This window comes from Anolis sagrei, chromosome Y (assembly GCF_037176765.1).
Source record: "Anolis sagrei isolate rAnoSag1 chromosome Y, rAnoSag1.mat, whole genome shotgun sequence".
Classification (NCBI taxonomy): domain Eukaryota; kingdom Metazoa; phylum Chordata; class Lepidosauria; order Squamata; family Dactyloidae; genus Anolis; species Anolis sagrei.
The window spans coordinates 49,403,149-49,419,974 of NC_090035.1; the positions used below are offsets into that span (position 1 = coordinate 49,403,149).

The 16,826-nt window shown below is 46.6% G+C and overlaps 1 protein-coding gene across 3 annotated transcripts in view; it reads left to right on the top strand.

Moving 5' to 3' along the window:
• Positions 1-16,826, top strand: part of LOC137095239 (transcription factor Gibbin-like) — a 660,796-nt gene that overhangs the window by 496,858 nt on the left and 147,112 nt on the right. For all 3 annotated transcript variants that reach the window (XR_010908820.1, XR_010908819.1, XM_067461679.1), the window contains exon 2: positions 6,115-6,283. Coding sequence is in view for 1 of the 3 variants with exons in the window: in XM_067461679.1 (XP_067317780.1) it covers positions 6,115-6,283 (169 nt within the window). In the remaining 2 variants the exon portion in view is untranslated. The remainder of the gene's footprint in view (positions 1-6,114; positions 6,284-16,826) is intronic.

Here is a 16,826-nt window from a genome sequence, read left to right on the forward strand (position 1 = left end):
CTGCTGCCACCAATTGTGAAGGTGCGAGTGGTAAAACAGCCACTGCCACCTAATCTATGAGGGAAGCCAGGCAACGATCAATATCAACCTAGGAGCTATTTTATAAAGGGACTGTTAATTACAGAAGGCTTTATTTATTTGATAGCGTAGCGTTTACTTTCCTGGCTTGACTTTACTATTGCAGGCTGTTCAACTTAGGAGAACCTGTATCAGGCAAGGCTTGAGGAGAACAGTAACAAGTTTATTTTAACAGGAGTATAACATGTTTAACTGTTTCTTCAAAAGAGGCACAAATCTTGATGGTTACATTGGAAAGGTTTCATGAGTAATCTCAGGCATAGACTTCAAAACGTTTCACAGTAGGCACAGCAGGCTTAAACCCTGCCAAACCTTGATTCTTAATTCAGAATCAACAACCCCCTGTAGCTCTCTCACTACCGGGTCCTTCTCTGCAACCACTTTGGTCACCAATTGATTCCCTGAATCTCCACCCTGAGATCCAGTCTTTCCTATAGCACACTAGCTACAGACACATTCCCTGAATCTCCACCCAGAGACTCAGTGTTCCCAGAAGCTCGCCGGCTTACTGACTGACTTTTTAAAACAGCTGCCTCCTGAAGAGGCAGTTGGCTCTGCCCCTGTTGCTATGGCAACTCAGCTAACGCCAAGCCACCATCTCCCACAAAACATAATCTCCCATGCTTACCATCCCTAAACCACTGTTTAAATTACACATAACCAAAGGAATAAAATTTACACATCGTCACAGTATGCTACTGGAGTAAAACATTGATTTGTACATTAATTTCAGTCCACCAGAGGAAGGCCTGAGGTAGGCCGAAACCGGTCGTGGTCGGCTGATCCACAAGCTACTTATAAGAAAATACGACTGTACTAAAAAATTGCACCATATTGTTTGTTGTCGCTGTGAGGTTAACAGTGCAGCATGTTTATATACTGTTGTTGAATTATATCATTGTTTATGTTATACAAATGGTATTTTTGTTGTATGCATTTCATTCAGGAACCCATCTATATTATAGTATAATCTTTATTTTGAGCCTCCTTATCTGAAGAGGTACTATTAATGAGGACCATCGCCAGAATGTCTATTAGACCTGATAGCAAGAGCTTCCATCCATCTTAAGATAAGTTCTTCCTGAAGCCTCTTGATGGCCAGCTCATTAATCTTACAATAAGGTGCCTGATACCAAATGGAACCTCTTGAAATATGCCGAGCCTCTAGACAGGTGAAGCATACATACATTTCTCTTTGTGATTTCATATATTTTCTAACTCCTATTTGTAATAAGGTTACATCAAAGATATATTTTCCAGTATATGTATTATGTATTTTCATCATGCCTTCATCAGAACAATGGCTTCAAACGATAGGAAAGGGGATTCCTCCCAAACGTGGGGAAGAACCTCCTGACTGTGAGAGTTGTAGAACAGTAGAACTCTCTCTCTGTCCCAGAGTGTGGCGGAGGCTCCTTCTTTGGAGGCTTTCAAGCAGAGGCTGGATGCCCAGCTATTGAGGGTGATTTAAAGCCAAATTTTCTGCTTCTTGGCATAATGGGGTTGGACTGGATGGTCCACATGGTCTCTTCCAACTCTATGATTCTATATAATGGCTGGAGTACTTATTCAATCTCAGATCTTTATTGACCCACCAAACTTAGTAAATAGCCTTGGGACATTACTTTACTCCTAGCCTGAGCACCCTCACAAGATTATTGGGAAGATAAAGCAGGAAAACACACAATATAACATTATTTGATCTCTTTGGTTTGTTGTCATTTTTATTGATTGATTGATTGATTGATTGATTGATTTACTACATTTCTATACTGCCATTCTCAGCCCAAGGGCAACTCAGGGCGGTTTACTAAACGGTACAATTCCATGCTCACAATAATATAAAAACAGTTCAAAATATTTAACATAAAATATAATTTAATAAGTAATAAAACCAATAAAAACATAGATCCTCCGCAAATCATTATCCAATTGCATTGTCTAATTGTCCCGAGATCAGGATTTATCTACTGCACTGCATTTGAGAAAGCCTGCTCAAAAAGCCAGGCTTTGACTTTTTTATGAAATGTTAATAGGGTGGGGCCAATCTAATATCCCTAGGGAAGGAGTTCCACAGCTGAGGGGCCACCACTGAGAAGGCCCTGTCTCTCGTTTCCGCCAACCGAACCTGTGAAGAAGCCAGGACTGACAGCAGGGCCTCCCCAGAAGTTCTTAAATTTCTGAATGGTTCATAAGGAGAGTTACATTTGGACAGATAAGCAGGTTGAGAACCGTTTAGGGCTTTATAGGCTAAAGCCAGCACTTTGAATTGTGCTCGGTAGCAGACTGGCAGCCAGTGGAGCTGGCACAACAGAGGAATTGTGTGCTCCCTGAGAGCCGCTCCTGTAAACAGCCTGGCTGCCACCCGTTGCACCAATTGAAGTTTCTGAACAGTCTTCAAAGGCAACCCCACATAGAGAGTGTTGCAGTACTACAGCTTCAAGATTCTCCCCACCAGTTAGAGTCTGTGAATTGTCCAAAAGTAACTATTTTGAGTGAACTCTCTTGTGATGCTATATCACTGCTCGATATAGGAGCTCCCAGTGGCGCAATGGGTTAAACCCTTGTGCTGGCAGGACTTAAGACAGGACAGGTCGGAAGTTTGAATCTGGGGAGAGTGGGTTGAGCTTCCTATGTCAGCTCCAGCTCCCCATGAGGGGACATGACAGAAGCCTCCCACAAGGATGATAAAACATCAAAAACATCAGGGTGTCCCCTGGGTAATGTCCTTGCAGACAGCCAATTCTCTCACACCAGAAGCTACTACAGCTGAGGAGGCCCCGTCTCTTGTCCCCGTCAGATGTATTTGCGACGCTGCCAGGAGCGAGAGCAAAGTCTCCTTGAATGATCTTAAACTGCAAGGCAGGACGTAGTGGGAGATGTGTTCAGACAAGTAAGCTGGGCCAGAACCGTATAGAGCTTTATAGGTCAAAACCAGTACTTTGAATTCAGTTCAGAAATGGATCGGCAGCCATTGGAGCTGACACAACAAGGGATGGTGTGCTCCCTGTATGTTGCTCCAGTTATTAATCTTGCTGCAGCCCGTTGGACTAGTTGAAGTTTCCAAACAGTCTTCAAAGGCAGTCCCACGTAGAGTGCATTGCAGTAATCTGTTCAGGATTATGCAGTTTGATTGCACTTTAACAGTCATGGCTCAGTGGTATGGAATCCTGGGATTTGTAGTTTGATGAGGAACCAGCAGTCTTTGACACAGAAGGCTAAAGGGCTTCTATGATTATATATCATTGAGCTATGGCAGTGAAAGTGGAGCCAAACTCCATTCATTCTAGATGCACCCTTTGTCTGACAGAAGGGGAAGGGCAAGCCAACAAGAAAACAACTTGAAAACACCGAACAGCAACAAAACTTTCAAGAGATATGAAAAGAATGGATTGGGTTTCACTGTTTACTGGTTTTGCTTGACCTGATTCTGGGTGATCATGATCGGTTTGGGACCTGCCTACTTGCATGACTGCATTTCTGTGTACAAACTCACACAATCTCTTCGATCATCTGGCGAGACCCTGCTCTCGCTCCCATCTCCTTCGCAGGCACGATTGGTGGGGAAAAGGGAGAGGGCCTTCTCTATGGTGGCCCCCTGAACTTACTCCCCAAGGATATCAGACAAGCCCCACATTGGCAGTCTTTAAGAGGAACCTGAAAAGGTGGCTGTTCCAGCGTGCCTTTTCTGAATAAAGGAAAAAATCCCCTGCAAAATATCCTAAGAAGCACTTTAATTACCTGTTGGGTTGCTCTCTACTTTTGGTTTAAAACACTCCTACTAGATACATCCTCTGTTCATGTCCAGCATTTATAAGTTTTAACTATTACATCTGGCCTGGCCATAGGTTTTTAAATCACTGTGTGTTATTGTCTATGTGTGTGTTATATTAATTGTATTGTTTATTTTGCTTATTGCTTGCTGTTTTTATTGATGTGTTGTTGGGCTTGGCCTCATGTAAGCCGCTCCGGGTCCCTTGGGGAGATGGTGGCGGGGTATAAATAAAGTATTATTATTATTATTATTATTATTATTATTATCTTGAATTTGAGAGAGATTTAGAGGTTGTTTCCTAACTAGATGCCCAAACATGTGCCAGCAAACTAGGACATAGGTACCATACAACAAAAGATGCCCAGCTTGAAAGATAATGGCTTTGCCTTTGCATGAGGCTGTTATCTTATCTTGCATTGCAGAGCCAACACAACCAGGGAGTTGGACCAGATGATCTCATAAGATCCCTTTGGGATTCTGTGATTTTGCTAGCATAACTTACAAAGAGTGTCCAAGCTCCTTCCTCTATCTCTCTCTGTCTCTGTCTCTCTTATACACACATTCACTCACACAGCTTGAGACAGCAGGATGACTGTGGCTAATAGAGTTTGGCTGATCCCCCTGCAGGGCTATGATGAGATGGACAAAAAGGGAAGGGGGGAATGGGAGGGGAAGGGAGCCAGATGAGGAAGAAAGGCCAGGAGAGCCTGGGCTGAAGATGAGGCAGAACTGATGAGTGACAGCAAGACGTGGCATGCAAAAAGATGCTCGGACATTTTCCCTATCTAGTGCTGTACAGACATCTGACCCCATAGTGCAGTTCCTCTGGGGTGAGGTGGAGCTGCATTCTTCAGGAGCTGCCCTGCCCTTTGTGCACATCTGCTCAGGTCCAAAGCCAAGCCTATGTTCGTTGTTGTTCTTTGATGACCTTGAATGGGAATTGTCGACCTTTTGTTCCTTTGCAGCATCCCTGGGGCACATTAATTTCAGCACTGGGGATTATGTGTGTATGGACGAGAGAGAGTAAGAACATGTGTGTTGTTCTTCATACAGGCATGAATAAACCCAAGTTGACCTGTGACTATAATTGTGCGTCTGTGTTTTAATGATGATACTGCAAAGCACAATCCAGGAAGATGAGTTCCTGAACTTCATGATGCCATGTTACCTCATACCCATGCACATGCACACTTGGCACCTCACCAATTATCTTTACAAAGAAGCAAAGGCAGCATTAGTTTACTACAAGCTTGCAACACCTGGAGGGTGAAAAGCATGTTTGCACAAAATGTTGCCATCCATATCATCTGTATTCTATCCATTGCTGCCCCACATGCTGCTTCTCCCCCACATCAAATGAATCTCCTTGTTGGAGAGAAAAGCAGAGTATACATAAACATAATAATAACAACAACAACAACAACAACAACAATAATGTAAAATAATAATAAAGTATGGATCATTGATGTTGCAATCCCAGTCGACAGAAGGATTGAAGAGAAACAACTGGAAAAGCTGACACAATATGAGGATTTAAGGATTGAACTGCAAAGACTCTGGCACAAACTAGTAAAGGTGGTTCCAGTGGTGATCGGCACACTGGGTGCAGTGCCTAAAGATCTTGGCCTGCACATAAACACAGTCAGTGCTGAGAAAATTACCATCTGCCAGCTGCAAAAGTCTACCCTACTGGGATCTGCATGCATTATTTGCCGATACAACACAAAGTCCTAGACATTTGGATACTGTCCGATGTGTGATCCAATACAACAGCCATCAGAGTGATCTTGTTTGCTGTGGACTCATCTTATAATCGAACTGCAAAGACTCCGGCACAAGACAGTCAAGGTGATCCCAGTGGTGATCGGCACACTGGGTACAGTTCCTAAAGATTATGACCTGCACTTAAAAACAATTGGTGCTGACAAAATCACCACCTATCAGCTGCAAATGACCACCCTACTTGGATCTGCATGCATTATTCACTGAAAAATCACACAGTTCTGGACACTTGGAAAGGGTCCGACATGTGATTAAATACAAATCCAGCATAGTGACCTTGTTGTCTATCTAACAACAACAATAATAATGATAATGATAATGGGCCCTTTGCAGACCTGTTTCATACCCGCTGCCTTTGAAATGGTGTTATTTTCTGTGGGTGGAGGGTTCATACACCTTTTCCTGTTGTCTTCTTTTCATACTTCTGCTTGCTCTGTCCCTCCTTTACATGCCTGGCTCTGTGTGCTTCCATTTAACAGATGGGAGCTCCATTGCCTGCCAGCCTGTTGGACTGGAAAACAGAGCCAACCCGTCAGCTGAATGGGTCCTGCGCAGCCAAGGCCCAGGGCTGCGCCAGCCCAACAGTGAGGTGGATGATAGTGAGAGGAACTTCAGGGAGAACCTTCACTGCAAACACGGGTGGCCCAGGTAAGGATGGAGGGAGCAGGAAATGGATGAGGGGATGGGCTGATAGAAATATTCGTCTTTCCCCTTTTAACATTCAGAAGATCTTTCATGTTCTTGTGCAGGCAAGAACCACATCTGTGGGGGAGAAGCTTGGTTTCAACCAACAAGGCTTAACCTACCACTGACCCTAGCATGAGGCAGAATGAAGACACTTCCTCAGCAGTGGCCACCATGCACCTTTGAGCTGTCCTCCCTATTAGAAGACATACCTGTGTTATCTTATGGTGTGTCCTCTGTTTTCCCCATCTTGTACCTGTAGAGCCAGTTGGGAAAGGTATCCTGCACTCCACTCCTTGTCCCCTGACTACCCTTTTTTCTGTCCAAAATAAAAGATAAGGACCTAAATTGTTTCTCTTGGAAGTTGCCTTTTCAATACGTTTATTTTAAAACTGCCCGTTTCTCAGAAGTTCAGAGAGAGAAGTACAGAGAGAGAGAGCTTCCCCATTTATTTTAGGCTAGCTAAACCTGACCACACTTTGTGTTGGCTAGGTCAGATATGAAATGAATGAGATAGTAAAAAAAAAAAGTATTGCCACAAACATAGATTCACCAAGAAAACATATCATTCAGTTTATTGATAGTCACAGCAAATGCATGGCGTATTGAAAATTGAAGTTGTTAGTACTCAAACACCATGTCAAATGGAATGAGTGGTGTGCCAATAGCAACCAATCACAGCTCTGCTTCCATTTCTTATACTAATGAGGTGAAATGACAGCTGCTCTGTTTTTGGTTGGTATTTCTTATACTGCTGACGTAAAAGGAAAGCTGTGTTATGATTGGTTGTTATTTCTTCTACTGCTGAGGTAAAATGAATGCTGCTCTTTGATAGGTTGTTATTTCTTTTACTGCTGAGATAAAAGGAAAACTGTGCAGCGATTGGTTGCTAGAGCTCAATTTTCATTTCTTAAACTGCTGAGGTAAAATGAAAGCTGGGCTGTGAGTGGTTGCTTCGGACATCACAGATTCCACTTTGTCTATTCTCAGACTGCTAGTTTTACTCTGAATACACGTGTGTATTTGAATGCAACGTCGTGTCATAATTTCATTTTACTATAAAAACCGTGCGTATTGGAATGCAACGTTGTGCCAAAATGTCAAGCCAAATGACCAACTACTTTTTGAGTTTTGCAAGCACAAACTTATGCATATTGAGATTTTATATATAAAGATTTCCTTGGCTTGCCTTCACCTAGGGCTCAAAATACATCACCAAAGCTCAGAGAATGTATATGGCTGATCTTCAATAATCTCGCAGCAAACAGGGGTGGTGGGCAATGCCGAGTAATGGGATTTGGGGATGGTAGTCCTCAAAACTTATGTTTTCACAATTCTGGGAACAAATGCAATTGTTTCCATTTTCTAGACAGCCAGAAATATTTTAAAAGTGATGTTTTGCTGCAGTGGGTTGTAGCAAGGATGAGCATGCTCCCAAATCCAAAAGACCACATCATCTGATTTTTCTTTCCCTTTTGGTACTTAATTACCATGGTCCTTCTGGGTTACTGTGTTTGCTATCCTATCATTCCTGGATACCCTTTGAATTGGGTTGGTATGAGTTTTCCAGGCTGCATGTCCATGTTCCAGAAGCATTCTCTCCTGCCATTTCACCCATATCTATGGCAGGCATCCTCAGAGGTTGTGAGGTCTGGCCAAAACTAGGAAAAGGGGGTTTATATCTTTGTAGAATGCCTAGGGTATATAAACCCCACCTGTCTAGTTTCCAACAGACCTCACAACCTCTGAGGATGCTTGCCATAGATGCAGGCAAAATGTCAAGAGAGAATGCTTCTGGAATATTTATTATTTATTTATTTATTTATTTAAAAGTTTTGTATACCGACCTTCTCACCTCTCTTGAGAGACTCAGATTGGTTTCCAACCATAATATCACATACAGTCAATAAAGCATCATAATTCATGTTACAATAAACCATTAAAACAGCAATTACATTCAATAAATAAATGGTTAGTCATCACACTAAAATCGGTGTTCATCATCCTCCATCCATATCTCAGGGTGTTGGCTCACTCATCGGATGCCTGTCTCCATTACCATGTCTTCACGTGCTTCATGAATGTCAAAATAGAAGGGGCGCTTCTGACTTCCAGTGGGAAGGCCCTGTCCCTCGTCCCCACCAGACGCGCTTGCGAGGCCGGTGGGACCGAGAGCAGGGCCTCTCCAGACGATCTTAATAATCTTGATGGTTCATAGGGAGAATACGTTCGGAGAGGTAAACAGGTCCGGAGTCGTTTAGGGCTTTATAGGTTAACACCAGCACTTTGAATGGTGCTCGGAAGCTAATTGGCAGCCAGTAACGCTGGTGTAACAGCGGAGTGGTGTGCTCCCTGTACCCAGCACCCATTTGTAGTCTGGCTGCCGAGTGTTGGACTAGCTGCAGCTTCCGGGCAGTCTTCAGAGGCAACCCCACGTAGAGAGCGTTGCAGTAATCTAAATGGGATGAAACCAAAGTGTGAACCACCGTGGCCAAGTCAGACTTCCCAAGGTACGGGCGCAGCTGGCGCACAAGTTTTAATTGTGCAAAAGCTCCCCTGACCACCGCTGAAACCTGGGATTCCAGGTTCAGCGATGAATCTAGGAGAACTCCCAAACTGCTAACCTGCTCCTTCAGGGGGAGTGTGATCCCGTCCAGCACAGGCTGTAACCCTATACCCTGTTCGGCCTTTCGACTGACCAGGAGTACCTATGTCTTGCCTGGATTTAGTTTCAAACTGTTGTCCCTCATCCAGTCTGTTACAGCGGCCAAGCACCGGTTCAGGACTTGGACAGCCTCCTTAGTAGCAGGTGGAAAGGAGTGACAGAGTTGGACATCATCTGCATACAGATGACACCGTACCCTGAAACTCCGGATGATCTCTCCCAACGGCTTCATGTATATGTTAAACAACATAGGGGACAGTACTGAACCCTGCGGGACTCCACAGTACAATGGCCGAGGAGTCGAGCAGAAGTCCCCTAGTGACACCTTCTGGGAGCGACCCTCGAGGAAGGACCGGAGCCACTGCAAAGCAGTACCCCCAAGACCCATTCCTGCGAGGCATCCCAGAAGGATACCGTGGTCGACAGTATCGAAGGCCGAAGAGAGGTCCAGCAGAACCAACAGGGACACACTCCCCCTGTCCAGTTCCCGGCGAAGATCATCCACTAAGGCAACCAAGGTTGTCTCAGTACCATGTCCCGGCCTAAAGCCAGACTGTGCCGGATCTAGATAGTCCGTGTCTACCAGGAACTCCTGGAGTTGCGAGGCCACCACCCGTTCCAGGACTTCCCCCAAATAGGGGAGATTGGGCTGTCTATGGCCATATAGCCCAGAAAACTCACAACCCTTTGGATTGTTTGAGGCTTTCTGGTTTTGAAATGGGAGCAAAATCTTAAGTGATTTCAGGTGGGCTTGCTTCAGTTTGAAAATAAGGCTTTGGAAGTGGAAGGTTTTCAGGATGAAAGGGAGTGGCACCAGGGGACTTACTAGATCCCACACGCACATAACATGCAAGTTGCATGATTCCCACAAGATAGAGATGGGAGGGACTTCAGTTCAAATCACTAAGGTAAAGGTTTTTTCCTGACATTAAGTCCAATCGTGTCCAACTCTGGGATGTGCTGCTCATCTCCATTTCTAAGCCGAAGAGCCGCTGTTGTCCGCTGTTGACCGTAGAAACCTCCAAGGTCATGTGGCCGGCATGACTGCATGGAGTGCTGTTACCTTCCTGATGGAGCGGTACATATTGATCTAATCAAATTTGCATGTTTTTGAACTGCTGGGTTGGCAGAAGCTGGAGCTGACAGCGGAGGCTCACACCACTCCCCGGATTTGAACCTTCGACCTTTCGGTCAACAAGTTCAGCAGTTTATTTATTTATTTATTTATTTATAGTATTTATATTCTGCCCTTCTCACCCCGCAGGGGACTCAGGGCGGATTACAATGTATATATACATGGCAAACATTCAATGCCATAGACACACAACATCTATAGACAGACACTCAAAGGCTATTTAACATTCCAACTTTTTCTGGCCACTAGAGGAGCTGTTGCTTCACCGTCCATCTACGACATCAATGAAGTACTTCTTCATTACCCGCATGCTTGCTGGAGATTTTTATGGCCTCGTAAATTAGTTAAATTAGTCTCCCCACAAAGTGGGACCTAAATTTCCTACTTGATAGATGTAAATGTCTTTCGGGCTGAAAAGATCGACAACAAGCTACACAAATTTGGTCGGAAGCTCACTCCGACCAGGGTTGGCTTCGAACTCATGACCTTTTAATCAGTAGTGATCTTAACGCAGCTGACTCCCAGCTAGTTGTGTCACAGTGATCAGGAGCCCCCGGTTTAACTGTGCCACCGGGGGCTCCTGATCACTACTTAGCCATAAACCATATTGTGTTTCTTTAAACCAATTGCTATTTATCGAATTAAATTGTAAATGGGAGGTAGGGGAAGACACCTGAAGAGCAATACTTTTAGCTTCTGGCCAACTAAGGTCTTTCTCAATACTGACCCCAAACAGTGAGGCACAGTGTGTACTGTTCTCATAACAAGTGGTGTGTGCGCATGCACACCAGCAAATCAGCTGTTGCTTTGCATAATGATTGAAATTTTACATCGAGTAAAGCAGAGTTTGATGAGTGGAAGAAGCGTATGCCTATGTGTAAGCTCACAGCAGCCTCTCCCAATAACAACACAGGACTCCAATCCGTAATCAATCAGGAACTTTTACTGCTGGACATTCATACACGAAGAAAGCCAGGATTGGCTGGCAGCCACGGTTCAACCCTTATATACTCTCCCTCACAATTGAATTCCCCTTTCCCGCCAGCCAAGAGTCCCGCGCAATATTCCCCGCCAAATGCCAACTGCTTCCCCCCAAGGCCACCAGCTGCACATTCTTATCAGCATCACATGTCAGGATCCTGATTTTTTGCGCCAAGACTCAAGGCCTGGAAACCGGTTCCTGACATGATGTCCTCGTCCTCCTCCTCTTCTTCCTGGAATGGAAATACATGTCACTACTATATTCCTTCTTCATCCAGCGAACCTTGATACTTTTTCAACAAGCTACAGTGAAATGTTGGGTGTATCTTCCCCAAAACCTTCGGTAGTTGCAATGTATATGTGACATCATTGATTTTACTGGAGATTCTAAACGGCCCGATGTATTTGGGAGATAACTTCCTGGACGGGGTATTCAGCTTGAGATTTTTGGTGCTCAACCATACTAAATCCCCTTCCTCCAATCTGTCTCCTTCCCTCCTTTTTCGATCTGCAAATAACTTATACCTCCGTTGGGCTTCTCTAAGTGATTTCACTACCTCCTCCCAACTCGCCCTCACCTTGTCTGGCCACCCCTCCTTTCCCCACAGTTCCTCCTCCTCCCAACTCGGCAGTTTCGGCAAAGGGGCTACCTCCATACCGTAGACTATTTCAAAGGGGGATTTCCCTGTGGATGCATGACAGGCTCCATTATATGCGACTTCTGCATATGGGATAAGATCTGCCCATATGCAATCATCTGGCAATGATTTGTGTATGTCCTTAGGAATAATCCCAACGTCTGCTGAGTGCGCTCGACCCTCCCATTGGTCATTGGATGGAACGCTAAACTCAGGGTCCTTTCCACCCCCATCAGTTGCATGGACCTTTCCCAGAAATGTGCCGTAAACTGAACCCCTCGATCGCTAATCACCTGATCGGGACATCCATGCAACCGATATATGTGTTTGATAAACAGCTCAGCCAACTTTTCCGCAGATGGCAATTTAGGCAGCGCCACAAAATGTGCCTGTTTTGAGAATAAGTCCATCACTGTCCAAATGTAGCGCTGACCCCGGCTATTCGGGAGTTCGCCCACAAAATCCATAGCAATCACACTCCATGGCTTTGACGGCTCTGCTACCCTCTGCAACAACCCTGTTGGCTTTTGTGTGGGTACTTTGTTCTTTGCACATGTGTTACATCGGGATACATATGATTTTGTGTCACCCCTCATCCTGGGCCACCATTGGCGTGCCAGTAATTTCAGAGTTTTCGTAACCCCCGAGTGTCCTGCCCCCTTGTTGTCATGGCATCGGATCATCATTTTCCCCCGCATGCTGACTGGGATGTATACCTTCTTGTTTACAAACCCCAATCCACCCTTCCATTCCACCTTTCCTTGGTCCTCTCCAGCCACTCATCCTCCTTGCATGCCTGTCTTATCTCCTCCTCCCATCCCCCGTCCTTGCTCTCTACCCCCACAAGTCTTTGACTGCGTTCCGCTTGTGCCCTGGTCTGCACCGCCATGCCCCACTGCCGCTCCGAGAAAATACTCCCCTTTTGGTCTTGCCCCCTCCCTTCATCCTCCGGCATACGTGACAACGTGTCTGCCACCACATTTTGTCTCCCCTTGTGGAACTTCAGCTGGAAATCGAATCTGCTGAAGAACTGCCCCCATCTTATTTGTTTTGCTGACAATTTCCTGGGCGAAGTGATATATTGTAGGTTTTTATGGTCCGTCCATACCTCAAAGGGTATGCCGCTTCCCTCTAACAAATACCTCCATGTCTCCAGAGCTCTTAGGATTGACAGGGCTTCCTTCTCCCATACCGGCCAGTTTCGCTGAGCTTCGCTGAACTTTTTTGATATGAACCCACATGGCTTCAACCTCCCCTCCGGATCCCTTTGCATCAACGCTGCCCCATAGGCCCAATCCGATGTGTCACAATGGATTACAAACTGCTTAGTCAGATCGGGGTGGATTCGGACAGGTTCTTCTGTGAACCTGCATTTCAGTTCCTCGAAAGCCCTCTGGCATTCTGCTGACCAATTCAATTTTGCCCCCGGGGACCGCACCTTTACCGTCTCCCCCCTCCCCTTTGTCTTCAGCAATTCAGTGAGGGGCAGCGCCATCTGAGCAAAGTCTTTTATGAACACTCGATAAAAGTTCGCAAACCCTAAGAATGACTGTAACTGCTTGCGTGTTTTGGGAGGTCCCCATCCCCTGACATCCTCTACCTTTGAAGGATCCATTGCCACCCCTCCCTGGGAGATTCTGTATCTGAGGAAATCTATTTGTTCCTTATTAAATTCGCACTTTGGCAGCTTTGCAAACAGCTTTGCTTCCCTCAATTTCTGGAGCACCTCCCTCACCAATTGAATATGGGATTGCCTATCACGGCTGAATATTATTACATCATCCACAAAACAGTACACTCCCCGGTACAGTAACGGGTGCAGCACCTCATTAATCATTTGCATAAATGCCCCTCCCGAGTATTTTAGCCGGAAGAGACACACGGAATATTCAAAATGCCCCAATGCACATGAGAAAGCCGTTTTCCATCTGTCCTCGGGCCATATCCGCAACTTATGATAGGCCTCAATCAAGTCGATTTTCGTAAACACCTGTGCCTCTGACAGTCTCGACAGTAAGTCCTTGGTTAGAGGCAATGGGTAATTGTTGGTCGTGGTCACTGCGTTCAGCCCCCTATAGTCCACACACAACCTCAACGAGCCGTCCTTTTTGTGCCTAAATAGCACTGGGGCCCCCAATGGGGATTCAGATGGTACTATGAACCCTTGGGCTAGGTTCTTATCAATGTACTTCCTCAGTTCCTCCATCTCTTTCGCCAACATGGGGTATAGCCTACTCCTAGGCAGCTTAGCATCCTTATTGAGTTCGATTTTCACCTCGACCCTTCTTGGGGGAGGAAGCTGATCTGCTTCCTTCTCATCAAAGACGTCCTCAAAGTCTCTATATTCGGGAGGGATCTCCTGCACCCCGTCTGTCGTGCATCCCTCCCCCTTACAACACTCCCCCTTTTCTTTGTCTTGGAAGCTCAGGCTGCCCTTCCTCCAATTAATCTGTGGGTTTGCCTCCCTCAACCACGGCATCCCCAATATCACATTATAAGTTGCCATAGGGGATACCACAAATGTTATGCCGCCTTCCCAATTCCCTATCTTGCACTGCACTTCCCCTACCTCGAATCGCGCTGGGGCTCCAGCCGCCACTGATCCATCCAGCTGTGAAAATGCTATAGGGGCTGGCAAGACAGCTTTCTCATATTTCAGTTCGTCTGCCAATTCAGGGGTTATAATGTTTCTGGAGCAGCCACAATCCATGAGGGCTTTGCAATTGGCCCACTTCCCCTCCCCTTCTAGCCTTATCGGGAACACTAGCATTCCTGGGTTGTGACTCACCAGATCCCCCACTGGGGCCCTGTGAGGGAGGCTCTCTTCTGCTCTCTTCCCAGTGGCCGGTTTAAACTTTGGCTGAGGGGGATCCCCCCCTTTTCGCTGCCAACAATTGGCGGCCCGATGCCCCAAACGGCTGCATACAAAACAGCCGCCTTTCTGCTCCTTGGGTCCTCCGGCTGGGCCTTTCCCGATCAAGCCTCTCTCCATCTTCCGACTCTCCTCCTTGGCTCTCGTCTGCTGCGGTACCGCCCCTCGATGTCTCCTGACTTGAGCCAGGGTCGTCTCGATGCGGCCAGCCAGCTCAATCCATCCGCCTATATCCTCCGGATCATCGCGATGAAGCGCCCAAGCTAAGATTTCCTTCCGCAGGCCTTCCTTAAATATCTGGACCTTAGTGGTACCGGACCACTCAGGCACCTTTTCTGCCTGCAACTGGAATTCTTCCACGTATTCGGACACGGAACTCTGGCCTTGGGTTATTGTCTGCAACTTTTCTCTCACTCGGACTCTCTCAAGCGGATCCCTGAAGCGTGCTTCCATCGCTGCTAGGAATCGCCTCGTGGATCCCAAGCATGGGTCATGTCTGGCATGGAGCTGGACATACCACTCTGCCGCTCCTCTCCTCAGTGCTGCACCCACTGCCCGCACTCTGCTTGCCTCTGATCTGAAAGTGAGTGCGTTGTCCTCTAGATAGCCCCTCACCATGGTTAGGAAATAATTGAGGATCCCAGCTTCACCTCCAAATTCGACTCTCAGCTCCTCCCTTCTCTGGTGGTGGAGAAGGGGCTGCATCTCCCGGCTCTCTGCTCGCAGTGGCCCTCCCTGGAGTCCATGCTGCTCCGGGGGCAATCCGTATCGCCCTGTGCCGCGCCCGGCTCCGGCCGGGGGCACCAGAAGCGTCTGCTGGGATGTTAGCATTAGGCCCCGCGGTTGTCTTTCCTCCTCATCACTCTCTGCCCCAGCTCTCCAACTCACCTGCGTTTTAGGCCGTGCTCCGGGTCCCCGGTCACTTCTCTCCACACTGATTCCCCCCGGGATCGTGGTTCCTCTACCAAGGGGGCCGGCGGCTCCATCACCCTCGACATCACTGCGAGGGTGGTTTCCATGGCTGCCACCTTTTCCTCCAGATACTCCATCCTCTGCGGAGAGGGGAAGTCTAGCCCACTGCTTTCTCTTGCTGCCGCCTCTGCCCCCTTCACTCGCCTCTGGGTCACCCCGTTGGGCCGGGCATAAGCAGTCGATGAAGCCAAGGCAGCCACTCTCTCCAGCTCCTCCTCCGCATTCTCGAAAGGGGAGTCTGGCTCTCACTCTGCCGCTGGATTTTCCTCTTGTTCCATAAGGGTACCTCACCGCAGCCGCGGGATGGTACCGGGAAATCCTGGCTTAATGTAAGCTCACAGCAGCCGCTCCCAATAACGACACAGGACGCCAATCCATAATCAATCAGGAACTTTTACTGCTGGACATTCATACACGAAGAAAGCCAGGATTGGCCAGCAGCCGCGGTTCAACCCTTATATATCCTCCCTCACAATTGAATTCCCCTTTCCCACCAACTGAGAATCCCGCGCAATATTCCCCGCCAAATGCCAACTGCTTCCCCCCAAGGCCACCAGCTGCACATTCTTATCAGCATCACATGTCAGGATCCTGGTTTTTTGCGCCAAGACTCAAGGCCTGGAAACCGGTTCCTGACACCTATGTGTGTGCATATTCATATTGTTCAGTTGCGTAAGTTATACTTCTGTTAATTAAGGACTCTGGATCCCTGTGCTGTCCCTTCAGGAAGCCCAACCTCTCTTGTGGGTATTATTTTATTTATTTATTTATCATATCGGGAGAGAGCCAAGGGTACAGCTCTAATGTATTTTAAAAGAAAACACACAAAGTTTAAAATTTTTAATGTCCTTTGAACTGTAGCTGGCCACTTGGAGTGCCTCTGGTGTTGCTATAAGAAGGTCCTCCATTGTGCATGCGGCAGGGCTCAGGTTGCATTGTAGTAGGTAGTCTGGGGTTTGGTTTTCTCCACACTCACATGTCATGGACTCCAATTTTTGGCCCCATTCCTTAAGGTTGGCTCTGCATCTCGTGACGTGAGAGCAGTCTGTTCAGCGCCTTCCAAGTCACCCAGTCTTCTGTATGCCCAGGAGGAAGTTTCTCATTTGGTAGCAGCCACAGATTGAGCTTCCAAGTTTTATTTGTTAATTTATTTATTTAGAACTTTTGTATCCCGTTCTTCTCTACCTCCATGGAGGGACTCACAATGCCTAACAGCAAAATTCATTGCTATACAATAAATGTCA